Raw genomic sequence first — 26,537 nt, 5'->3', positions numbered from 1 at the left:
AATGTAAGTGGGTCTAAATCTCCCCATAGAAAACACAGCAATTTAGACTCACCAGAAGTTCTAACCCTTTCCAAAATTAATAAGGTTTTGGCTTGAGTTTAGCTTTTATATTGTAAAAGATTGAATGACATGATTATGATATACAGATATTTTCTTCTTTTGCCCACCGGAAGACTAACCACTTGTTTAAAACACATTTGCTATCTGGCTTTGCTATCTGGCTTTGCCTGCACCAATATCAGTAAAATATGATCAATGTTAAGTTGACAGGCATGATCTCATTTAATCCATTTCCAAAAGGTGAATTATTGATCGTGTCTGTGAAGACCACTGCTCTAAATCCCTCTTGCTTGATTTAGTGTAGCATCTTAATGTACATACAGCAGTTTTCACTCACTTCACCCTCCAAGGTTCACATTATAACTAACAGGAATATTATTATATTGTATTCAGTGAAGGCTGGTGAGTGGCTGCTGAATGCACAAGAATGCTCTAGGATTCAATCAGATATTTATTTCCTTCTGTGAATGGCTTTTAAGAATGGGACCTGGAAACATTATGTTAGTTTATGCTGTGGACTAGAGAGACCTTTATTTGGTTTTGAGAAATAATGTGGTAGTAGAGGCAAACCTCAATGCAAATTCAGGATCTAACGTGTCACATAGAACGATAGCTTTTCTTGGGAGCGCTACAGGCAGATACTTCTACTTCTAGGTACCTGTTTTTCAGTCTTGCAAATTGCATCAGCTTTAATCTGCATATAGGTTTTAAAGAAATCCTTTGCTGAAAGAATATGGTAATTGATATTGCTACCATGCCAATACAATGATTTGCAGGTCACTGACCTGGAATAAGTATTCAGTAATCGGAGCTCCTGATCCCGTACTTAATCCAAATCAATGGCTGAGAAAGTATTGATGGCATTGGATCAGTATGATAGCCAACATTTTCATAGAGAAAAGTTAGTAATGGCAGCCCACTGAGCTTCCTCAGCACAGGTTTCCCTTAAACATCTGTCCAGGCATTGTGTACCATCTGTTTTTATGGTCTGTTGTTAGCCAAATATTATCTATTGCGATAGGTTACCTTTAAAGGAGAATTCTGCACAAGACCCAGTTTTTAAAAACAAAACTAAATGTGCAAAAAACAAACATTTTACAATGTATATATTATTAAAGCTCTTTGAAAGAGAATAAATTAAACGCCAGAGAATTCATTGTTTTTGTATTAATGCATTTATCGCTGTCCATTTGTTTGAATCATTTTACTGAGAAAGTATAGTGGCTGATTGTGTCTCTCTGAAAATGCTGGTTGTCTAGCTGTCATGCTGAATCAGTGGATTGAGTATTTTATGAGTTGCTGACCTGAAACAAGTATGCAGATTAGGCTTTGTAACATTATTATGACTTTCCTGACCAGCCTGCTTGTTTTTGGTCCCTGGCTCAGAATCTTCTGAAGCCAGACAGGGTAGGGCAACTAGTTTTCTCAGAAAGATGTCAGTAATGGCAGCTTCCATACAGGTTTTCTTTAACAGCCTATTCACACTTGTGTGTTTTGATGCAGAAACACTCATGTACTTTGCTGCATGAAGATATATTGCAAAATAGTGCAAATACTACTCTTTCCTATGTGGCTGGTTCACTTGTTTACATTGCATGTTAGTGCAAAAGAAAAAGGAAAACTATATGGGTCCATTCACACCTGTGCATTTGTTTTACCATGTACACTGCAAGCACACGAAACAGTGTGAATCCAGCATAAAAGTGTTTTTAACGACTGCTTGTAGCAGATACAGCTGGTCATCCACACATAGAATTTTTTTGTTCAGCCTATACAGCCCAGATAGATGAATCTCCTGCTGTGCACCTGCTATTGTATTCTGACAGCCGGAGCCAACAACGGTCAAAATACCCATACAGTGGTTGAATCTGATTTGATGCAGCCATTGTTCTGCTTGGCCCCTTTCAATTTCCAGTGGAAGGATGCTCATTAGGAACCATGTAAAATACAATCAGTGCATGGCCAGCTTAACAGTCATTTCTCACCACTGGGAAGCTGGATCTGCAGAAAGTTGAAAATGTATCAAGAGAATTGATACCAAACATTCATGGGCAGATCAGAATCACTCTTTAAAATTGCTGAGTGTAGGGCCTTTGAGCAATATAATTTTTTGCATCTTTAGATTTATTTTGTGACAAGGGTCCTATGAGATCACCAGGAATTATGGCCTAGTTATGGCCATAACTGGCATTACAATGTTTTCATCATAGTTTTGGCAGATATAAATCAAGCAGAAGCCCTTAAGCCAGCCATACATGGATTGAGATTTGGCCAGCTCAACAGGGTCCAGCTGAATTTCACTCCGTGTATGGGCACCCTAGTTCTACAAAAGTCGATCCACCGATCAACTTCTGTGCAAGCAGACTGTTGGAGAAATGCCGCTCAATCAGCACAACTGACTATAGCCTGCAACACATATCAGTGTATTCGGATGGCAGAGATGTCTACCTGCTGTCAGAACACAATAGTTTAGCGCTGTGATTCCTTCATTCACCCCAAATGTGTGGATGGGGAAATCAGGGTACAGAGGGGGCTGAGTGAATAAAAATTAATCATCTATGAGCTGCCTTACTCTCTTCTACTGCATTATCCAAATTGAGTGTTAAAAATACAGGTCAAGCTGCAAAATCATATTTACCATTGGTTTAAATGTGACCATCATGTCACATGACATTCCAGCAGACATTTGTCCAGGTGGGTCAAATCTGTAAAATACAAAATTAAGTTAAAGTAGTTTTACATCCTGAGGTTACCAGAATGTGTTTGCTAATATTATTAGCAAGAAAATCCTCTACAGTGGACCACTTTAATTCAGCTTCACTTTTTTTTTTGTACCAGTGAACTAGCTTAATTGACTAGCCAGCTTCCATTCCCCTATTAAATTACAGCAATCCAGTGGCTTTTAAGGTCATTCTTGTAGTGCAAATATCAAGATGTGGGTGGAGCTCAGTTTAGAAGTCCAGACCCTAATAAAGGGTCCCTAAGAAAGTGAAACTAAATCGGAGGGGCCCATATATGTTCTTTACACTGTGTAAAGAACTCCATTTTATCAAGACCATGTTAGTGAAATCTTTACAACTTTAGTTAAAATGTGATGGTTGAGGACTTTAATGTTGAACTTGTAATCTGTATGTAAAACATAATATTACTATATACACTTATTTAATTGATAATAAAAAGATTTTTGACTTACCTGTAAATTCCATATCTTGGCGTACAGTACAGGACAGGACACTGGTTATGGGTGCGTACCTGCAGGCCATTGGACACTGGCAAGCTTTTGCAGACTCTTCCCTCTGGGAAATCTCCCCTATAACAATACCCCACTCCATTAATCCTCAGTTGTGAAGCAAGCAATGCAAAATAAAGGAGGAAGTGTGGCCTGTGCCTGTACTGTACTTCAAAATATGGAAGAAACAAGTGAGTCAAAATTCCTTTTATCTTAATTGTGCAGTACAGGATACAGGCATGGGCATCCCCAAGCAATGAATACAAAGGATGGGCAACATTTAGGCAAACAGAACTGTGCCTATCGGCCCAAAAACAACGGGGGTCAATACACCCAAGAGCACAACACTGCTGCATGAACCTTGTGGCCAAAAGCTGCATCCACAGAACACTGGATATCCATCTGGTAAAACTTTAAGAAAGTATGAACAAAAGACCAGGCGGGCAACAGAGGCTTGGTGACAAAATGCTGAGGAAACGCCTACCGATCTGGTAGAATCGAAGTGTAACAGCATATGAGCAGGATATTGGTCAACAGTTATTAATCCACCCTGCAAAAGTGGATTTTGAAGCAGGGTGCCCCTTGTGAGGTCCTGAGGAGAGAACAAACATGGAATGGGTTTGTCTGATGGAAGCAGTAGCTTTGAGGTATACTCTAATGGCCCGGACTACATCCAAGCAATGTAGAGAAAATTAATTTGGAGGCTTTGAGCAAGGCACAAGGATAGTAGTACAATGTCATCATTGGGGTGGAAAGCTGAAACCTCCTTTGAAAGAAAGGATGGTCTTAGGCATAAGACAACCTTGTGCAGTATGAGGAAAGGCTCTTTACAAAAAAGGCCACCAGTTCAGAAACACATCTGACAGACATGATAGCTGCCAAAAAGGCTACCTTATTCGCAAGAGTCTCTAGTGGAATATCCCTGATGGGCTCAAGAGGTAGTTTCTGTAAGGCAGAGAAATTAAAATCCCATGGAATCTCGGGGTGCTGCAAGGGGGGCCTGATATGAGAAAAACCTTGAATAAAGGTTTTTTACAAGGGAGTTTAAAACCAGAGGCCTTTGAAAAAGTAACAATAAGGCAGATATTTACCCTCTATGGGTGCTTAAAGCCAAGTTCTGGTCAGGATCTGTTTGCAGGAAGACCAGAATGTGAGGCACAGAGTAATCTCTGGGACTGAATTGAATGCATTCAAACTAGGCAAAATAGGATTTTGAGGTACGATAATAGATCTATCTTCTGAGTTAGCAGATCTAGCCAGCTGGGAAGGGGCCAGGGGTTGTCTGCTACAAGTATGAGTAAGCCTGAATAACAGGTTCTTTTGGTGCCACTTTTCTTTCTGCTGTATTTTGTGGAGCAGGCGAGGAAGAATTAGCACTAGAGGGCTTAAATTAGCCTGAACTAAGACCAGGGAATTATTAGGGGATCTTAAGCCAGGGCTCAAGAAACCCTGGTTCTGGTTACAAACAGAGGTAGCTTGTTGAATCTGGAGGCTAGGATGTCCACATTCGGAATCCCCAGAATTCAGAATCTTTGGCATAATAGATTGAACACATCCGGATGAAGAGAACATTTCCCTTGGTCCATGTGGTGCTGGCTGAGATAATTTGCTTGCCAATTTTCCATTCCTGGGCAGGGTTGCCAACCGTTCATAAATTCATGGACAGTTTGTAAAGATACGTGATTTTATAGCTGTCTGTGAATGTCTGGTATGGACATAAAGGGGTTTATTTACTAAAGCTGGAGAGTCCAAAATCAGACTCCTTCTGCATAGAAACCAATCAGCTTCTAACCTCAGCTTGTTCAATGAAGCTTTGGCAATGAAACCTGGAAGCTGATTGGTTTCTATGCAGAAGGGAGTCTGATTTTGGACTCTCCAGCTTTAGTAAATAAACCCCAAAATGTCCGTAAAAATAGTGTACTTTGTGCAGCAACCAAAAGTAGTGCACACAGTGCCCAACTGACTAAGAGGATGGGACTGTTGATTAATCTAATACACTTCACGGCTGCAGCAGTAACAATTGCTCTGCCACTCGCCAGCTCTCAGTCAATCAGCATTCAGCACTGTTCTATAACCTGCCCCTTTCCCCAGTCTACCAAATTTGACCCAGAAGAGAAGATGTGGGTAGCCAGAGTGTGGCTGAATCAAGGCAGGACTAAAGTAGGGACTGTTCCCTGCGCCTGTTCCATGTATTAACCCGTAAGTAGCTGAAGCATGTTTGTATTTGCTTTTTGGAAGCTGTGGATTGTTAAAAGGAAGGATTAAAAATAGCTATTTAGTTGTGGGTATTGTGGGTATTGTTCCTGGGAGTTGTTGCAGAGCCCATTGTATATACCAAAATGGTTTACACAAGGGACAGGTACACTATATGAGTATGAATGTGCCTTTAGATTACTGGCATAGCATATAATGGATCATCTCCTGTAGTACGTCTGCAATCTCTGACCATCTCCTGTAGTATGTCTGCAGTCTGTGATCATCTCCTGTAGTATGTCTGCAGTCTCTGAACATCTCCTGTAGTATTCCTAGCACTAAATAATATGCAGAACAATTTTGGTAAGCCAGGGGCTACAGTTGATGCCCCAAAATCTCATCAGCTGACCATACTGGGATTCAGTCTCTCACCAAACTATATGCCCACAAAATAAATGGAGTGTATAAGTCAGATCAAGCCCTTTGTGCCTTAAAGTGGACCTTTCACCATAAAGGACTCTTTCACATGTGCTGCAGTTCCTTCTCCTCTATATAAAGCAATCCAACGTGGATCACTTTGCAGAGGCAGTTTGCAGGCATTCAGGAGGTGATACTGTATTTCGCTGTTGGCTGCGGAGCAGTCCCATTGACTTTTATGGGCATGCAGGACAGATGACACCACCTGTGAAACTTGACATATCGAGCTAAAATTGCCACACTGTGAAACTAAGCATCAAAGTCACTGGTCAATGAGGAGAGATCCGAGGGAGCCTCTGCTATAGTACCCATTGTTGGATTGAGATTGGGCTCAGATAAGTATAAGGGTACTGGGGAGAGTTTCTTGCAGAAGGGTTTTCACCTTAATTAATAGAATGCACGAAGACAAAAAACCTTCTGACTTTGGAACCACTTTAAGCCACTCTTAGCTGCAATCTGGTCATGCTTATTGCTCTCTGTGGTATGCATAGAAGAACTTGTTTTTCAATCGTATCCCAGGGTGGCTGATATTTTGTTATGCTGTGTTGACTTTTTGTGTAAGGGTCTTTTCACCCGAGTGTTCCGTTTTTTTCATCAGTTCAGTTCTGTTAAAAAAAATGGATGTTAATGGATGCGGACATTAATGGATGTAAACAGATGATCATCCGTTTATATCCGCTAGTCCATATAAATACAGGTGTCCATTTTTCATGCGTAAACGGACAGATGGAAAACGGGCATACGGAACACCCATGTGAAAGGACCCTTAAGCAGGCAAACTGCTTGTTATGGGTATTGTCAGTGTTTACATATGATGTTTATACTGTTTAAATATCCATTTGTGTTAGCTTTTAATTGAAATTGTCATTTTTCAGGTTGACAATAAAAAATGTGCTCTATCAGTAAATGTTTCATGTTCATGTCAGTAAAAAAATTACAGGAGGTTGGCAACATTGCTCCTGGGATATGAGCAGTGAGTTGATGTCCATGGGTAAATCTGGATTGTTTGTTGTACCGCCTTGATGGTTAATATATGCTACTGTGGTAGCATTGTCTGACTGCATCCAGATTGGTGCTTGGTTTCCAGTTTTGACCATACTCCTTGAAATGTCAAGGATTGGAACACTCTTCCATAGCTTGATAGACTTTTTTTTTGTAAGACTTTGTCTTTTATAAGGACTTCACAGTGGTAGGGAAGGAAATTTTCATCACTGTTAGGGTCCTTTCACACAGAGTGGACCCGTTTAGCAGATCCACTTGCTCAGCGTGGGATCTGTCTTCTGATCACCGCTGAGCAAGTGGATGACAGCTCTGTGTCCATTCCGCTGATGCACAGCAGACACAGAGCTGCTTGCTCTCCTCAATGGGCAGTCGGATGAAAATAGACTGCCTGTCCGTTTTCATCCGATCTAATCTGACAAACGGAAAGGGACTTGGATCCCCATTTGTCCCTTTTTTGGCAGATCGGATGTCGGCGGGTTTGACAGTGAGATGAGTCATTCAGAAGAAGGTCATCTAGATTAGGGCTTGAAAAAGCTGCTCGCCCACTCGCCAAATGCGAGGGGAAATCCTTGTGTGGTGAGCACAGATGGAGCGGCTCCACCTGTGCTCCAAGCCTCATTGTGAAGCTGAGTTCCAGTTTCCAACTTTTGGTTTCCAACTTCTTCTTCGGCACCGCCATTACACTGGCAGCGCCGCTGAGGGGACAGGTGCAGGAGAGGTCCACTCTCCTCCGCTGAGAGGAGACACCCGCTCTCAAAAAGTAAAAAAGAAAAGGAAAAAAGAAGCAAAAAAGCACAGCACACCTATGCACAATCAGCTACAAATTTAATTTAAAGTAAAAAAAAAGATTTTCAATACAATTGGTAGCTGACTAGAAACACAGCCTCATATGGTAGTGGTTAAAATTATCAGTGCCCTCCCATTTTTGACTGTGGTATCTTATATGCACCCTGTTTATTTTCCTAGGGTCGCCATTGGTCCCTCACAATTGTAATGCATGGACAGGCCCACCAAGGAAGCAGCTGTGCTCCGCCCTGCTCCTGAAAGGCAGCCCAGCCAGCAGACACACCGATCCACCAGAGGAGCCTTCAAGCAGACTAGCCTTCAATCAGGCCAGCCTTTAATCTGAACTGCCTTTAATCTGAAGTGGCGTTAATCTGAAGTGGCATTGAGCTAAACTGCCGTTGAGCTGAACAACTGCCGTTGAGCTGAGCAACTGCCGTTGAGCTTAACTACCTTTGATGTGAACTGCCCTTAATGTGAACTGCCGTTGAGCTGAACTGCCTTGTTTAATCTGACCTGCCATTGAGCTGAACTGCCTTTGATCTGAACTGCCTTTGAGCTGAACTGCCTTGTTTAATCTGAACTGCCGTTGAGCTGACCTGCCGTTGAGCTGAACTGCCATTAATATAAACTGCCTTTGATCTGAATTGCCTTTAATCTGAACTGCCATTGAATTGAACTGCCTTTAATCTGAACTGCCGCTCAGATGACCTGCCGTTAATCTGCCTTCAAGCAGACCAGCCTTTTGAGCAGGCCATCATGCAGACCAGCCAACAGACCAGACTTTAATCAGGCCTCAGTCAGACCAGCCATCAATCAAGCCAGCCAGCCATCAATCAAGCCAGCCAGCAGACCAGCGTTTAATAGGCTCAGCCAGCAGAAAGGCCTATAGGCAGCTAAGACCGGCCTTGACAGTACAACTAGCATGATCACATGTCATGGAGGATCTTCTTCAGCCTGAGTCATCTGTGGCAGCCCAGACGGAATACAAAAAAGTGGTCCTAATTTCCAGTATTCAACCCATATCACATGCCTGTGAGTTTTTCCTTATTTTTTTTGGTCTCCTTGTTTACACTGCAACATGAAACAGAGCAAATTAAGATTTTTTTTTTTACAGAAAAAGACCATCCTTCTAATGTGGAGTCCCAATCAAACCCTATAGAAAAAGAAAATGAATCAATAGCTAATTCAGTTGCTAGTTGTAGTTTGCCACAAACTTCCACTGCCATGATAACTAAAATGACAAAATGATGGTGACGCTGGAAGAACCACGAAAAAACGCTGTTTTAGTACATATTGGCTACCTCAGTTTTTATGGCTTGCTTACTCCAAGGAAAATGATACAGTTACATGTAAAGTTTGCAGTCAGTTCCACCAAATTTCAGATGAAAAATGGGCAAATGGCGTAAAAGCTCCATTTAAAAGGGAAACGTCTGTATGGCATGACAAATGTAATAAACACAAAGAGAATATTGATAAGGCAAAGGCTAGAGACAACCCTGAAGAAAGACCTTTAGCTATGTGTTGCAGAAAAATGGACACTGCAATGTTTCAGCACATGACACACACGTTTAACATTGCTTATTACATAGCTAAATGTGAAAAGCCATTTCTAGATTTCCCTGATTTATTAACACTGAGTGCCAAACTAGATGTGCCAGTTCTGCAGAAATATGGAAGTAATGTTCAATGGAAACAATTCATTCATTTCATTGCAAGAATAATCAGAGAAAGTCTTGTGGCAAACATTAAAAAGTCACCTTTTGTTGGCATCATGATTGACGGATCTACAGATCGAACCTACACTGAACATGCAAACATTTATGTCCGTTATGTTTTAGAAGGAGACGACAAAAAAGATTTTTTTGGGTACATTTGCGCTAGAAAATGCTACAGCCAAAGGTTATTTCAAAGGATTGACTGCCTTTATGGATAATTTGCATCTTAATTACAGAGGCTCTTCATGGGTTGCAGGCTTCGGAACAGATGGAGCTGCAAGCATGCTTGGCTACAAGTCAGGTTTAGCAGTCCAGATGAAAGAAGTCTGCCCACAGATGATCAGCATACATTGTGTGGCTGATCGCTTGCAGCTTACAATCTTGGATGTTTGCAAGGAAATGCCATACCTACAAACATTCGATGAGGTGGTGCGGCGTGTTCTCAAATATTATCACTGCTCAGCAAAACGCCTTATACAACTTAAAGATCTTGCGAACACTTTAAGTGAGGAAATCTTGGAAATGAAAGATGTACACACAGTGTGCTGGTTATGCAGCAAAGTTGAGGCCTTGAGTGCTTTTCTGCAAAACTGGAAGACAGTAGTGAGCCATTTTGAGCAGATATCAACAGAGGGATCATCTGAATCTGCTAAAGTTAAAGGCATCCTGAAAGACCTGAAACAGCTGAGGTTTGTGAAACTTTTGCATTTCCTATTCGATTTTTATAGCAAGCTGCAATGTTTGTCAGAGGGTCTTCAGAACAAGGAACTTATGATCTGTCAGGTAAAAAACAAACTAGAACATGCAGTCAAAACTCTTCAGGATCTTTCTGATGAAAGGAAAAAACAAACTTGAATTTCTTTCCCATTTCTTTCTTCCAATCTGTATTGGCCAAAGCAGAAAGATATTTGATTTTGAGGCTTTCCTCATTCTCCTCAGATATTGTACAATCTTTCAATATATTTAACAGCGTGTCTTGGCCAGACAAAGCACACATCCTCAACTTTGGATTGACTGAGTTGCACAGAATTGCAAAACATGTTTTTGATAATCAGTTTGAAGATAAAATTGACCTGTTAGAAGCAGAGTGGGCTGACCTAAAACTCTCCATGCAGGAGATAAACAAAAAAATACAAAATGTTTACTACAGGTTTAAAGCTGTAAAACTTGATATTTTGATTGCACCCTATTGCTATTAAGCTATTGCTGTTATGTTTACATTGACATAATAAAGCTATGTTATAATTGCAGTTTTTTATATTTTGGACTCTTTAGTCTAAAGAAAAATGTAATTTCATAAGCTTTAAGGGGGCGTGGTTGAGGGCAGGGCTGGGGGTGGGGGACAGGCTGGGGGTGGGGTTGGAGGCGGACCTGGGCAAGGTTGGGTGGGGCAAGTGGTGGAGAGTAAGGTTTGTGCCTGGCTAGTAGGTCTAGACTCGAAATTTTAAGCACTGATCTAGATAGTCTGTGATTTGAATGCCCTAGGTTATGAGCAGGGTCAACAGAGGTATTTAGACCTTTGTGAACACTCTGGGAGCAAAGGATATGTTCAAGGCACTGCAAAAAACTGGCTGTGATTTTCTGCCACTGTGAACAGAAAGCACTGATGAGGTGGGCAAATGGGGACATGTAGATAGGCATTCTAGATGTGCACTGATGCCATGTGTTCCCTTTGTCTTAGACAGGCAATTACTGGCAATTACTAATCCTGCTGATTCCATAAGAAATTTGGAGTGTGGAGGAATTTGTTGAGGATGGATACCTCTGCTGGGCTTTTGTGTCATGAAGGGGTTTGAGTAGAAACCTTTGAATATGTCTTGTGGATGTACTGACACAATGACTCTGTGGGACAAAAGGTGGTTCATGGCCTTTTGTGAATATAAATGTCTCTGGGTAGTCTTTGGTTGATTAGAGAAGAAGATGGTATGGGGAAAAGTTTTGAACTCTGTGTTGTACCCTTTTGAAACCACTGATTGAAAGCATTGGTCTGGGACATCTGCGACCCAAAGAGAGGCAAACTGTAACAGATGTCCCTACACTTACAAGTTGAGGTGGCCTTCATTGTGAAGAGGGCTTTGGGGAAGGCTTTGTGACTTTTGTGGGTCAAGCCTTGTGCCAAAAGTAAAGGCTGAACTTAAGCTTTGAAGTTGAAACCTGGGTAGAGCTGACTATTACCTGACTCTATGGAAGTCTTCCATGCAGTTTTTTAAGGAGAACTCTACCCCCTGCTCTTTACCCCCCATCCCTCTTTTTTCCTGTGTTTCATAGTGCTGGTGACATATTAACGCAAATGCCTGGATTGCGACAGACATTCTCTTCACTTCTACAACAAACAACCCCTTCCAACTTTTCTAAAACGGGGTAAGTTAATTCTCTTCTTGTTGTTGCTGCATCCTCCTAGAGCACAAAGAAAATTCCTCCTATAAGCTTTAACCAATGCTCTGCTGAACACTGATAGAAGTCACAAGACTGTTCTAACTGCTGATGAGAAAAGGTATTTAGCAGTTTATATTTATTAAAACAATTGCACTTCCCTGTTCTGTGTGCTGTGGGAGAACAGATATAGTGAATGCAGGGTCCTGGGTTTAATAACACTTTAATACATTTGGAAAGCCTGCCCTCATCTGGCTGGAGATTTTCAGGATTTAGTTTTTTCTGGCCTCAGTCTACCAGTGTTTATTGATAGTAGAAAATCTTGACTTTTCAATAAACATCTGTGAAAAAGAAAACAGTATGATGCGCTGGGGTCAGCACATCAACACTGTCACACAGAGCAGACCAGCGACTGTGCATTCACCGTGGCTCGCTGGTGTGAACGAGCCCTAAATGTTCAGATACAGTTTCTTCCATGCTACCATCCAGTGTTTATGAATTACTTAATAAATATCTTGTAATTCCTACCTGAAACTATTGTTTATTGTAAAAATTTTTAAGAACACTTATTATTTTTTTAAATTCTGTTTTATTATGAAATACAGACATGTTCTTTAATTGACTTGCTGTTAAATATCTAATCTGTGATTTGCAGTAGGATGATAAATCCAGACTAGAGTAATTAGGACACTTTATATGGAGCCAATGAGAAATTCAAATACAGGAATGAGGTTTTGGCACACTGTACATAGAGTGCTGAGCTGGAAGTGTTTTTAGGACATACTACAATTCTCAACCATCTGTTTACATTGTGCTCAAATAATCAACTTCAGCTAAGAATCAAAAAAGGATGTAGATTCTTACTAAACCCCCAAATGCAAGTTAATATTGTTTTGTGGCAAATATCCTAAAGGAGCATGTATTTACATTCGTCATCTACAGTATATAGCATAAACATATTATGAAGACCTGAAAAACACATGGACTATTCACTTCAGTTAGTGTCTTCCACGGACTTACACTTATATTTGCATACAGTCACACATAATAAAACTCTAGGGATATTTTTAGTTAGAAGCCATTCAGTGCACAGTCATAAAGCCCCTTAAAAGCTAACTGCCCCCCTCCACAACTTATCCTCACTTTCCTTGTGCTTCCCCAGCCTCTACATGGTTGTGGCGTCACAGCTGCTGCCTAATAACTGATACTTCCAAGTAGAGGAGATCTTGTGACCTCCTCCCTCGATGCAATGCTCCAGCCCTAGCGGACAAGTATCAGGTCCTGACACTGCCCCATGAAGGAGGGGGACACATTATCAACACTCTACGTTCTGGCACCATCTGTCATGGAGCTTAAACAAGGTTAGCACTACAGAATATTGGAGAACACAGGGAAGGTGATTATAAGTGAGTCAGGAGGTGGGATTTATAGAGACTGTGTTATTTTGCCCTGAGTGGCCAAAGTGTCAAAGTCACACACTATGGCATGTTTTTGTAAGTATACATTGGGATTCTTTATGATGATATGTAGAAGGAACAATTGATTGCGCAAGTTAGAAAAACTGCCCCGTTCAGCTCCTACTGCAGTTAAGTCAGGGCCAGCTACCAATCCCCCATTCACACTCACCCCCATTCATACAGTAACAATACAGGTTTGTGCCCTGTCCATCATTTCCTGAGTGCTGTGGACTTGGGCTTGCACATCCAAGAGTCTGTTTTCATTTAGGTCAGATCCAACACATTGGTATTTAGATCAGGATACCAGACTTTGTTTGCCCTGACTCAGTGACTCATCTTCAAAAGAAGGACAGCATTGCCAGCCAATTTATTTCTCTCAATAAAGGTTTAATTGAAAGCAAACCCATCCAGATGGAGATATGAGAGCTTCTCGTTTTTGAAAGTTCAAAATTTGCAGCTGTCACAGTGATCATGGCTTCACTGCATCAAGAGTCACTCACCCAAAACAAGCACATAGCCAGAGGAGTGTCAGAACACCTGAACACACTTTTCTCAAGTCAGTGACTCCCTGGGTGGTTATCCAAGTTCAAGATGACTGCTCGGGAGCCGGCACTTTTAAAAATAAGTAAGTTACATGGCAGCTACCATATTATGAAACTGATGGGTGTATTTTAATACAAAAACTTATGCCTGTACAAGAAAGATTTGTCCATGCATAGTAGTAAATACAACACAAACATCCTAAATATAACATGTTAGAGCTCAGAATAGGATTCACTGGAGTCTCATTGCTTTTCATATCACATCTTTACATTCTTACCATGCTACCTGAAAGCTGGAAGAGAAAAATTCTATAATAATCCAATCTTGAAATGTGACATGTTGAATCTACCAACTCATGAATTGTGGCATTCTTTACCCATCGCTCACCCTTCACTGTCACAGACAGTTTCTTGACTTCTGTTAGGCTCTGAAGCAGCTTACAGAAAAACAAAAGTGCAAAACTGTACCATAAAATAAAGAAGTGATAGTCAAAGGTAAAACTTAAAGTATGTGTAAAGCCAAAACATTTTTTTTTACATTTTGGATAGAGTAGGATATTTTGGTGCCTGTGTCCCTATGGGGAAATTTACCTTTACTTTCAGTGACAGAGACACAAGGTTACAGAGACAGTCAGACACAAGAGTTGTAAGAGGAAATCTCTCCAGACCGAGGAACAGTTGACACTATGCCAGGTGTCTTCCTTGAAATCCTGCATTTTATTTTTCAGTGACAGCTCAAACAGCAGAAAATAAAAAAAAAACCTCACTCTATCCAAGACTTAAAATTTTGGCTTTGCACACACTTTTTTCAACATTTCTGAGAAATTAGAAAACTACAATGGACACAATTTACAAATAAACTTGTCAAACTTTTCATACCTAATAATATCAGATGTTTGTTAGGGCCATTCCAAGTTCTAAATAAACCTTACCAGTTAAGTACTTACTGTATGGTGATGAAGTCCTTCAGATGATCACTAACTTCCACTAATTTGCAAAAATTTATTGTATACGATGCGTTTGTCAATGTGACTTTTTTCTTATATGTCTTACCAACATCAAGGTCCTATAATTGCAATTAGAAAATGGAAATACCTTTCAATTATTTACTTTTGAGATTTGTCTGCCTATCACACTTGATGCTGCTCAGTCATTCCCTAAGCACAGGGGTGGAAAACTGCTGCCCTCCAGCTGTTGGTGAACTGCAAGTCCCATCATGCCTCTGCCTTTGGGAGTCGTGCTTGTAACTGTCAGTTTTGCAATGCCTCATGGGACTTGTAATTCTACAACAGCTGGAGGGCCACAGTTGCCCACCCCTGCCTTAGCATATCCTCTTGCCTACATCTTCACTGCTGCATTGAGGCTCCATGCACACTAGTGTTTTTTATAAGCAAAAAAAAAAGCTAGAAAAAAAAGCTGGAAGATAACTGCTGATGATAGAGTTTTTTTTCCAGCTTGTAGTAGCGTTTAGGAGCATTAGTGTTTTTTTAGCGTTTTCACAATATATGTTAAAAAAAAATCTACGAAAAAACTTATGAGTGTTTTAGTAGCATTTAGAAGTGTTTAGGAACATTCAGCGTTTTTTCCTACTGGAAAAACACTCCCAAACAGTCTGCAAAACAATTTTTTTTTCTGCTACTAAATGTTGAAGCTTGAAAAACGCTACTACCCTAAAATAGTGTGCATGAACACATAGGATAACACTAATTAGCTTCTGGAAACAAAAAAAAAATGCTGATAACAGCTTCTAGAAGCATACAAAATGCTTGTCTGCATGGAGTCTAAGGATTTAGCCTACATAAACCTGATCTAGGTCAAATTTATAAGCAATGTAGTATACATGTGCAGTAGTGCCAGACAGGGGCAGACTGACCATTTGGAAACTTGGGCACTGCCCGAGGGCCAGGGGTCAGTAGGGGGCCCCATGAGATGCCACTGGTACCTCTTTCATAGGCTTTTTTGAGTTTGGGCAAGGACACAGGGGCCCCATGATCCCCTCTTGCCTGGGGGCCCCATAAGTTGTCAGTCTGCCCCTGTGCCAGACCTTGTCAGTGTAAAAGGGGGGAGGGGTAGGCCTGTGACAGTTTGACTTATTCTTAAGGACCATGCTATGCCTCCTATCGCTAGATGCGTAGAAGGTTTAAGACCGTTTAGATTGGAGTTTTATGGTAGCAACTTTGGAACAAGTAGGCTTCCCAAATGAACTTATACAAAAGATTATGGCATTGTACAATGCCCCATCTGCCAGGATAAGGGTTAATGGCATCTTATCTCAACCTGTCAAAATTTCAGACGGGATCCGACAGGGCTGCCCTCTGTCTCCATATCTCTATATCCTGGCTATGGAACACTTGGCAATTGCCCTTCGGTCGAATGATACTATTCAAGGAGTATGGATGGGCGATAGGAAATATAATTTGAGTATCTTTGCTGATGGTTTGCTTGTATATGTGTCTAACCCAAAAATAGCTTTTTCAAATATTCTCCAGGAACTGGAACAATTTGGCTTCTTTAGCAACTTTAAAGTTAATGTAACAACATCTCAATGTTTAAACATAAATTTATCAGCTACTAAGAAAGAAAAGATGGAAGCCAAATTTCCACACAATGCTTTAAATATCTACAGGTGAAACTCGAAAAATTAGAATATCGTGCAAAAGTTCATTTATTTCAGTAATGCAACTTAAAAGGAGAAACTAATATATGAGATAGACTCATTACATGCAAAGCAAGATAGTTCAAGCCGTGATTTGTCATAATTGTGATGATTATGGCTTACAGTTTATGAAAACCCCAAATCCACAATCTCAGAAAATTAGAATATTGTGAAAAGGTGCAATATTCTAGGCTCAAAGTGTCCCACTCAGCTAATTAAGCCATAACATCTGCAAAGGGTTCCTGAGCCTTTAAATGGTCTCTCAGTCTGGTTCAGTAGGAATCACAATCATGGGAAAGACTGCTGACCGGACAGTTGTGCAGAAAACCATCATTGACACCCTCCATAAAGAGGTAAAGTCTCAAAAGGTAATTGCAAAAGAAGTTGGATGTTCTCAAAGTGCTGTATCAAAGCACATTAATAGAAAGTTATGTGGAAGGGAAAAGTGTGGAAGAAAAAGATCCACAAGCAGCAGGGATGACCGCAGCCTGGAGAGGATTGTCAGGAAAAGGCCATTCAAAAGTGTTGGGGACTTTCACAAGGAGTGGACTGAGGCTGGAGTCAGTGCATCAAGAGCCACCACACACAGACGGATCTTGTCAAGCCGCTCCTGAACAACAAACAACGTCAGAAGCGTCTTACCTGGGCTAAAGAAAAACAGACCTGGTCTGTTGCTCAGTGGTCCAAAGTCTTCTTTTCTGATGAGAGCAACTTTTGCATCTCATTTGGAAACCAAGAACCCAGAGTATGGAGGAAGAATGGAGAGGCACACACTGCAAGATGCTTGAAGTCCAGTGTGTAGTTTCCACAGTCTGTGTTGATTTGGGGAGCCATGTCATCTGCTGGTGTTGGTCCACTGTGCTTCATTAAGTCCAGGGTCAACGCAGCCATCTACCAGGAGACTTTGGAGCACTTCATGCTTCCTTCCGCAGACAAGCTTTATAGGGATGCTGACTTCATTTTCCAGCAGGACTTGGCACCTGCCCACACTGCCAAAAACACCAAAACCTGGTTCAATGACCATGGGATTACTGTGCTTGATTGGCCAGCAAACTCGCCGGACCTGAACCCCATAGAGAATCTATGGGGCATTGCCAAGAAAAAGATGAGAGACATGAGACCGAACAATGCAGAAGAGCTGAAGGCCGCTATTGAAGCATCCTGGTCTTCCATAACACCTCAGCAGTGCCACAGGCTGATAGCTTCCATGCCACGCCGCATTGAGGCAGTAATTGCTGCAAAAGGGGCCCAAACCAAGTACTGAGTACATATGCATGCTTATACTTTTCAGAGGTTCGATATTGTTCTATGTACAGTCCTTGTTTTATTGATTGCATGATATTCTAATTTTTTCGAGTTTCACCTGTAGGTGTAAATATAACTCCTTTAGAAGAACAAATATATGAATTAAACTATTTGCCCTTATTAAACTCTATAATTAGTGAGTTGAAGTCTAGAACTAAGGGAAAATATTCATGGTTTGGGCGGATGGCAATTTATAAGATGGATGTTCTCCCTCGATTTTTATACCTATGCCAAACACTTCCTATCTCCCTTCCATGGATGTTTTTCCATTCCTTACGATCTAGTCTAATTTGGTATATCTGGTCAAATACTTCGATTAAAATTCGGCATGAAATTTTGGTCATGAGGAAGATGGAGGGGGGAGTTGGATTACCACATATGGAGTTTTATCATATAGCATCTATAATGACCAGGATTCTTGACTAGTTTTATCATAGCCACTCAAAACAGTTGGAATCTATTGAACAACTAATGTCTCCAATTCAATTTACCTCCCTACCATGGATCGTGCCTATGTTGCGCCCTCCTAGACAAATAATGTAATTCCTGACACAATCTGTGTTAAAAACCTGGGATTAGACCATTAAAAAATTGGGTATTTCTACAACACCGGGCCCTCTCACCCCGATTATGGGGAACCCAGAATTTGAGCCGGGGTTACGGTAGCTAGATTTTTATGTTGGACGTCTGTGGTTCCCTCTCCGATTAAACAGACCCTTGCTACTGAGGGACTTTTACCACTTAACGAATTATTACCTGTAGATAATTTGTATACTGGCCGCTGGCTCCATTATTTTCAACTTCAACATTTTTATAAACATTTATCTAAAAAAGGTTCATTACATAGAGACCTAACCCTTTTTGAATCACTCTGTATGAGGAGCTCGATGTGTTCACGTGCTATTTCAACAGTATATGGTATATTATTATCTCATACATATCCACATCGACCTTACTATACCAGAGACTGGTAGAGAAAATTGGGCCATATGGTAACTGAGAGGGCATGTAAAAGATCTTTCAGACTAACTTTTAAATTTAATATTTCAACTTCCATTCAATAGAAAAACTATAAAATAGTTACAAGGTGGTATAGATGCCCAATGGGAATACAAAGGATAATTTCGACCTATCCTGCAAAGTGTTGGCGTTGTGGGGAGGATGTAGGCACAATGACTCATATATGGTGGTCCTGTTCTAGGATCAAACTATTTTTGGAAGCAGTATTTGCTCACATATTAATGGCATAGCTTATCAGATGTCCCCAGAAATAGCATTATTATCTATTTTTCCAGAATCTGATATAGTTTTAAAAAGAGGACTGTCTTGTTATTTACTTTCTGCAGCACGTATAGTAATATCAGGATATTGGAATACTCAGGTTTTCCCCTCCATTAAGGAGTGGATAGATGAAATAAACAGAAGAGAATGGAGGAACTAACAGCAACCATATATGAGTGTTATCATAAGTATCTGTCAGTGTGGTTCTCTTGGGTTGAGTTTATAAACTCTGACATTCTGAGATCATTCATAGAACAGTTACCACGTAGGTATTTCAAGCAATATTTATCAAATGGTGATTAAAGGAGATGCTCTGTGGGGTGTTTGTGTTTTTGTGTCTAGGAATATTCGTGGAGGGTTTTTTTTCCTTTTCCTCTTTTTCTATAAAATAATCACAGTTCAAGTGCAAACTGTAACTAGTATTCTTTTTTATGTTTCTTATTTTTTTTTTTTTTAATTTTTAGAAGCTAACGCAGTAGTTCTGTTCCATTAGATATATAACCATATATATAAGCATGGGGTAAAATAGTGGTTATAGTTGTACTATTTTGATGTTATTAAGAATGAAATTGTGAAACTTAAAAGAGAATCTTGTTTATAACTGCTTGCTAGTTTTTGGAAAATGACAATAACAACTAATTATTAGAAAAAAATTTGACTCATGCAATGAATCCCTTAAAGCAGGTAAATATTGTGGAGTATGATGAAGAGTGGAAACAGCAGAACATAGTGGTTGCCGTCAGCAAAACAAAGCAAATGACTTCTTCAGAAGTAGTTTTACCAAAGACTTCATACTATGCTTTCCATGTTACAGCACTCACCTTAAAATGAATAATCTTTGGTTTACTGTAAAATGGAAAACCCTTAAATTCATGCCCAGAAACCACTTGCTTTTCAACTATTCCACTCCGGAGCTTCCTCAAAGACTCTGCCATAATGTCCTTCTCCATTTTACTGCCTCCTATAGGCTTAATATCTTCTTCTTTTGACACCTATATATAAAATAAAGAATAATAAGCAGAAAGATGAAAGCAGACATTATCAGGGTAAATTTCTTACTTTGTGCACTGAGGTTTTGCCTATTCTTGCTTATGATGTTATGGAATGTTGAACTGGTTCTTAAGGACCTTGCTACGATACAAAAAAAAATAAGAGACAGCCCTCTTTCTAGATATCAATGGATCCAGCCCATCTGAACTGCACATGTTCCTGTTGTGCAGTTCATTTAGCTACTCACAAAGTGGCATCTCCCAATACAGTTAATAATGCCTAGTACACACAATGAGAATATCGAATGGAAAAAAAAAAGTTTTTGCACCACTCGTACAATAATCTGATCATTAGTACACAGCTTTCGAGAGCCGATCACAACAGTTGATGCAATAATATCTGCAGGGACAAGCACAGATTTTTTCTTGCAAGTTAACAGAACAAATGATTTTCCTTTAATCAGTACAGTATTTGTCTGTAAAAAACTGAGTGATCAAGAAAGGAAAGAATACATTACAATACAATACATTACATCATTGTGGGAAGTTGTTTATTGTCTTAAAAGAATTTTCATAACTCTAGTAACCTATTCGTTTTTGATACAAGACTAGCATCAGGGGCGTATTTGCCGCGAGACAAACAAGGCGTTTGCTTTGGGCAGCATTTTTCATGGGGGCAGAACCGCCTCCTGGAAGAAGGGATGCTGGTTCTCCTGGGCACTGGGGCTGGGCAGCACAGCAGAGTGAGGGGAGCTGTGGGAGCGGCTGTAAGACTCCGGGAAGGGAGCTGCTGTGATGGTGAGTCTTCCTCCTTCTCTCTGTTGGGGGGGGATGTGTGGGGGGGGGACTGGGGGGTTTGTGGTGGTGTACGGGGGAAGGCAGCACAAGTTCTAAATACACTCAAACACTCAAAATAAAGTGTGTACCAGACATAAGAGGTATCGAAGAATGTCATCTGTCAACTAAGCAGGAAATATTTTGATTAGCTGGAACTAAAGACATGCGACAGGGAGGTGTGCTGTCTGGGGCTAGCCATCACATGGGGCCCTTGATACCCTGTCCAGTTTTTCACAGCCCAGGTAAGAACTGGTATTTCAACCTTGCAGTAATGAGGTAAGGGGCGATCCACTGTGGAGGCTGCATTTATATTGAGGCAGTGGGGTGTTTTTCTTGTGTACATTTTTTAGCAGAAGAACCCTTTAAAAAGACAGCCCTGTTTACACAATATGCAGAATATATGCAAAGCAGCCTTACTGTCTACATTATTAGGGAGATTCGTACAAAGAAAAATGTATTATCTATATTTTATTTTGCTAACAAAAATGCTATATAAAAACTGGAGTGTGCAGACAGCTTCATGTATAAACATGACACAAACTGTATCAAACAAATTTGTAGAAACCTTACCAGTTTCTTAGGTATTCCCATGGAACATAATAGCACTAACATTTCAATAAACCTACTGAGCCAAGACAGTGATTTGGGCAGCCTGCAAATTTAAATAGTCAATATGAGCTGCTAAACATGAAGAAAAAATTAATTAAATACCGCAGACTCATAGAATTGCAAATACCTACGTGAAGCGAATTCAAATTTACCAGCACGCCTGTCATGTTCAGTTATGTATATCGCAAGAGCCAACAAACACAATGTGATGTGTGGCTGAGGACAGAACAGAGGAGGAGGGAGGACAGAGCACAGGGCAGACAGAAGGACACGGCAGAGGATAATCACCTCTGTGTGGGGAATCAGCGTATAGACACATATCAAGGGCTTTCTACTCTAGTCAGTCAGATCCAATCAGAGCTCAGAGGTAAACAGCAGAACACAAGCAACTAAAGAAGATTTTGCATCAAAACAGCCAGACTAAGCATTGCTATGAGATTTCTATATACAAGTGTTATACTCACACAAAGACATATTAATTACTATAACAAAATATATACAGACAAGTAAAGGATATCTCTGATATTTCAGTTGTGGTGGTGGTGGGGGGCAGGGGTCTTTGGCTTATTACACCTTTCAGAAAGATCTTCTCCCCTCTACAGGCAGGATTACCAACTATTAAATACCGTAGCATGTAACTTCTGGTTACAGATGGATTTAAAGGGAGAGCATAAGTCCAGTGATTGCATATATTAAGTTCTTAATACAGTTTTTACCTTAAGGAGAACCAGTCATAACTGGTCTTCTAAGGGGGCCTTGAGGTACCTGACCTGAAAAGATATTATAACTCAGTAATTCTGGCAAGAATTTTTCAGGGCACATAATGCACAGGGGAAGAGTTGGATAAAAATAGAAAATACACTAAGTTATACGAATTTAAGTAGAATTATCTGGTTACCTCCTCAATATAGAGGATTAAAATATAGCACAAGTTTGTTTACATGTAATGTTTTAAGAGTTTGGGATGCTTTACACAAACAAAGGGGGTGGGAATTTAACTCACTGTTAATGCCTCTAGGATCCACAGAGTTTTTCCTTCCAGGTAATGAGAGTATTACAGGGAAGTGGATAAAGAAGAAAGATATACAATTAAGAGATATAATGGCAGGAGAGGAAATATGTTAACTTAGCGAACTGGAAAGTAAGAGGGAAATATTTACGAGAATGGCTGAATGGCGTTTCGGTCAATTAAAACATTTTATAGGGAGTCTCCGAAAGCCATTAAGAAAAAAAGAGGATTGGAACCCTTTTGAGCACCTATTAGTTACAAGGGGAAATGGGAAGCACTGGAGTTCTAAAATATATAAGATTCTCACAGGATTAATCTCGGCTATAAGGCCACCATTTATAGAAAAATGGGAAAGGGATTTAGAAGTAATAATAGATGAGGGAAAACAAAAGAACATGTATAGTTTAATTGACACAAATGTAAATATGAAAGAAGTAGAAATTAATTACAAGTGTTTGGTAAGATAGTATATTACACCTAGTGTTGCACATAGAATAAGTGGAGACAATTCACCTTTATGTTGGCGAGGATGTGGAGATAGAGGTACAATGTTTCACCTATGGTGGGAGTGTCACAAAATCCAAGAATACTGGGAGGGTATAGCACGCATAATTCAGGAAATAACAGAGGTCAATATCTCAAAGGACCCAGAGACTTGTCTTCTCTATGGTACTGAGTTCTCGGTAAAAAAATATAAAAAAACTGGATTATTCTAAGGTTTCTAAAAACTCAAAATGTAAATATTATGACTGTAAGGCTAGCTTATAAAAGATTAAACTTTTGCTCTTCCATATTTTTCATAATGTGTTAGATATCAAGATTTGTAGATTGACCACTAGAGGGAGCAGTCATTAGATAAATTAAACTCTATATCTGGAATTTAGCTCCCAAACAGTAATAGTTTCTGTTTCAAGTTAACTACCTGAAGTGTGTGGTGTGTGTGTTTGGGGAGTGCGGGGTAAAGGGGGGGTGCAGGTGATTAGGATCCATGTTTAGAGTCAAATGGACTCTACTGTCAATGTATTAGTTAGTATAAGGGCAGTAACTGTAATAGCCCACCTAACCTAATAATACAAATCAGTCCAGGTGTCTAACTAAGGTCGATAACATTTTATTTTTCATTGAATCATTTTTATTGAGGCATATTACAAAGAAAGTAAAACACCCTTTGCAACTATAACAGCTTCAACTCTTCAGGAAAGGCTGTCCACAAGGTTTAAGAGTGTGTCTATAGGAATGTTTGACCATTCTGCCAGAAGCGCATTTGTGAGGTCAGACAAGAAGGCCTGGCTCGCAGTCTCTGCACCTTCATCCCAAAGGTGTTCTATCAAGTTGAGGTTAGGACTCTTTGTGAGCCAGTCAAGTTCCTCCAAACCAAACTCATCCATCCATGTCTTTATGGACCTTCCTTTGTGCACTGGTGTGCAGTCATGTTGAAATAGGAAGGGGCCATCCCCCAACTGTTCCCACAAAGTTGGGAGCATGAAATTGTCCAAAATGTCTTGGTATGCTGACGCCTTAAGGGTTCCCTTCACTGGAACTAAGGGACAAAGCCCAACCCCGGAAAAACAACATCACACCATAATCCCCCCTCAACCAAACTTTACACTTGGCACAATGTAGTCAGATAAGTACCGTTCTCCTAGCAACCGCCAAACCCAGACACGTCTATCGGATTGCCAGACAGAGAAGCATGATATGTCACTCCAGAGAACACATCTCCACTGCTCCAGAATCCAGTGCTAGCGTGCTTTTCACCACTGCATCCGACGCTTTGCATTGCACTTAGGGATGTAAGGCTTGGATGCAGCTGCTTGGCCATGGAAAACCATTACATGAAGCTCTCTTCGTACTGTTGTTGTGCTAATCTGAAGGCCACATGACATTTAGAGGTCTTTAGCTATTGACTCTGAAGACATTTGGTGACTTCTGCGAACTGTGTGCTTCAGCATGCTGCTCTATCATTTTATGTGGCCTACCACTTTGTGAGTTGCTGTTGTTACCAGTTGCTTCCACTTTGTTATAATACTACTAACAGTTGACAGTGGAATATTTAGTAGCAAGGAAATTTCACAGATGGACTTATAGCATAGGTGGCAACCTGTCACGGTACCACGCTTGAATTCATTGAGCTCCCGAGAGCAACCCATTCTTTCACAAATGTTTGTAGAAGCAGACTAAATGCCTAGGTGCTTGATTTTATACATCTGTGGCCATGGAGGTGATTGGAACACCTGAATCCAATGATTCGGAGGGGTGCCCCATTACTTTTGGCAATTTAATGTATTTAACAAGCTACAGTTGTGGCCAAAATTATTCAACCCCCAATGCTGTAAAGGGGTTTAGGGACTATAGTGTACATTTGGAATTGTATTCAGAATCAAATCCTACAAGGACGTTGTAACTACCCAAATGCAACTAAAATGACATCAATTGTTTATGTAATACAGTAGTAAATGGTTCTTATGTGGTTTCTTCATTGCCACAATTATTCAACCCCTTAAAGACTACCACTCTGAAGAACAGAGGTTCATACAGGTGCTTTCCATCAGGTATTGAAAACACCTGTGGATGTCACCGAGCAGCAATCAAGCATAATAAGCACCAATTAGGCAGCTTTAAAATGACTGTGATACTCAGCTCCTTCTAGACATTTACTGGTGTGGTTACAAACATGGTGAAGGCAAGAGAATGGTCCAGGAAGACAAGAGAAGAGGTGATTTCTCTTCACAGGAAGGGCAATGGCTATAAGAAGATTGCAAAGATGTTAAACATACCAAGAGACACCTTAGGAAGCATCATTCGCAAATTCAAGGCAAAGGGCACTGTTGAAACGCTACCTGGTCGTGGCAGAAAGAAGATGCTGACTTCGACTGCTGTGCGCTACCTGAAGCGTAGAGTGGAGAGAAGTCCCCGTGTGACTGCTGAGGAACTGAGAAAAGATTTGTCAGATGTGGGTACAGAAGTTTCAGCCCAGACAATAAGACGCACACTGCGTAATGAAGGCCTCCGTGCCAGAACTCCCAGGCGTACCCCCTTGCTGTCTCCAAAGAATAAGAAGAGTCGACTGCAGTATGCCAAAAGCCATGTGGACAAACCACAAAAGTTGTGGGATAGTGTTCTGTGGACTGATGAAACAAAATTAGAACTGTTTGGGCCCATGGATCAACGCTATGTTTGGAGGAGGAAGAACAAGGCCTATGATGAAAAGAACACCTTGCCTACTGTGAAGCATGGTGGAGGGTCAATCATGCTTTGGGGCTGTTTTGCTTCTGCAGGTACAGGGAAGCTTCAGCGTGTGCAAGGTACCATGAATTCTCTTCAGTACCAGGAGATATTGGATGGAAACGTGATGCAGTCCGTCACACACCTGAGGCTTGGGAGACGTTGGACCTTTCAACAGGACAATGATCCCAAGCATACCTCCAAGTCCACTAGAGCATGGTTGCAGAGGAAAGGCTGGAACATTTTGGAGTGGCCATCGCAGTCACCAGACTTAAATCCGATTGAGAACCTCTGGTGGGACTTAAAGAAAGCAGTTGCAGTGCGCAAGCCTAAGAATGTGACTGAACTGGAGGCCTTTGCCCATGAAGAATGGGCGAAGATACCCGTAGATCGCTGCAAGACACTTGTGTCAAGCTATGCTTCACGTTTAAAAGCTGTTATAACTGTAAAAGGATGCTGTACTAAGTACTAAGATTGAATGTCACTTGGGGGTTGAATAAAACTGATAATGCTGTGAGCACAGAAAAGACATTTGTGGTTATTTCATTATAACTGTTATGTTATATTTGTCTGACCTACAAGTGCCTCTTTAATGTAAATGTAAGCAAGATGACTGAATGATCAAAAGCAATGTCAAACTGGCCAAAACACTCAATTTCAGTGGGGGTTGAATAATTTTGGCCACAACTGTATTAAACAGGTGTTATGAAAAAAAAATTTGAAAATAACAGTTGAGCTTGGTTATTTGTCTTTATCTTGAAATTACCCTACTTAGGAAGCAACAGGTAGAAG

General features: G+C 40.6%; 1 protein-coding gene across 6 annotated transcripts in view; it reads right to left on the bottom strand.

Moving 5' to 3' along the window:
- Positions 1 to 26,537, bottom strand: part of CFAP74 (cilia and flagella associated protein 74) — a 204,189-nt gene that overhangs the window by 122,946 nt on the left and 54,706 nt on the right. For all 6 annotated transcript variants that reach the window (XM_089651853.1, XM_089651855.1, XM_089651852.1 and 3 more), the window contains exons 13-15: positions 19,898 to 20,068; positions 14,782 to 14,900; positions 2,699 to 2,765 (exon numbers count right to left, since the gene is read on the bottom strand). In XM_089651853.1, coding sequence (XP_089507979.1) covers positions 2,699 to 2,765; positions 14,782 to 14,900; positions 19,898 to 20,068 — 357 coding nt within the window. The remainder of the gene's footprint in view (positions 1 to 2,698; positions 2,766 to 14,781; positions 14,901 to 19,897; positions 20,069 to 26,537) is intronic.

The sequence above is a fragment of the Staurois parvus genome, unplaced genomic scaffold, assembly GCF_062004578.1.
Source record: "Staurois parvus isolate SC_StPar_1 unplaced genomic scaffold, SC_StPar_1.0 ptg000663l, whole genome shotgun sequence".
NCBI classification, from domain to species: domain Eukaryota; kingdom Metazoa; phylum Chordata; class Amphibia; order Anura; family Ranidae; genus Staurois; species Staurois parvus.
This window is presented reverse-complemented; position numbering and strand designations above follow the sequence as displayed.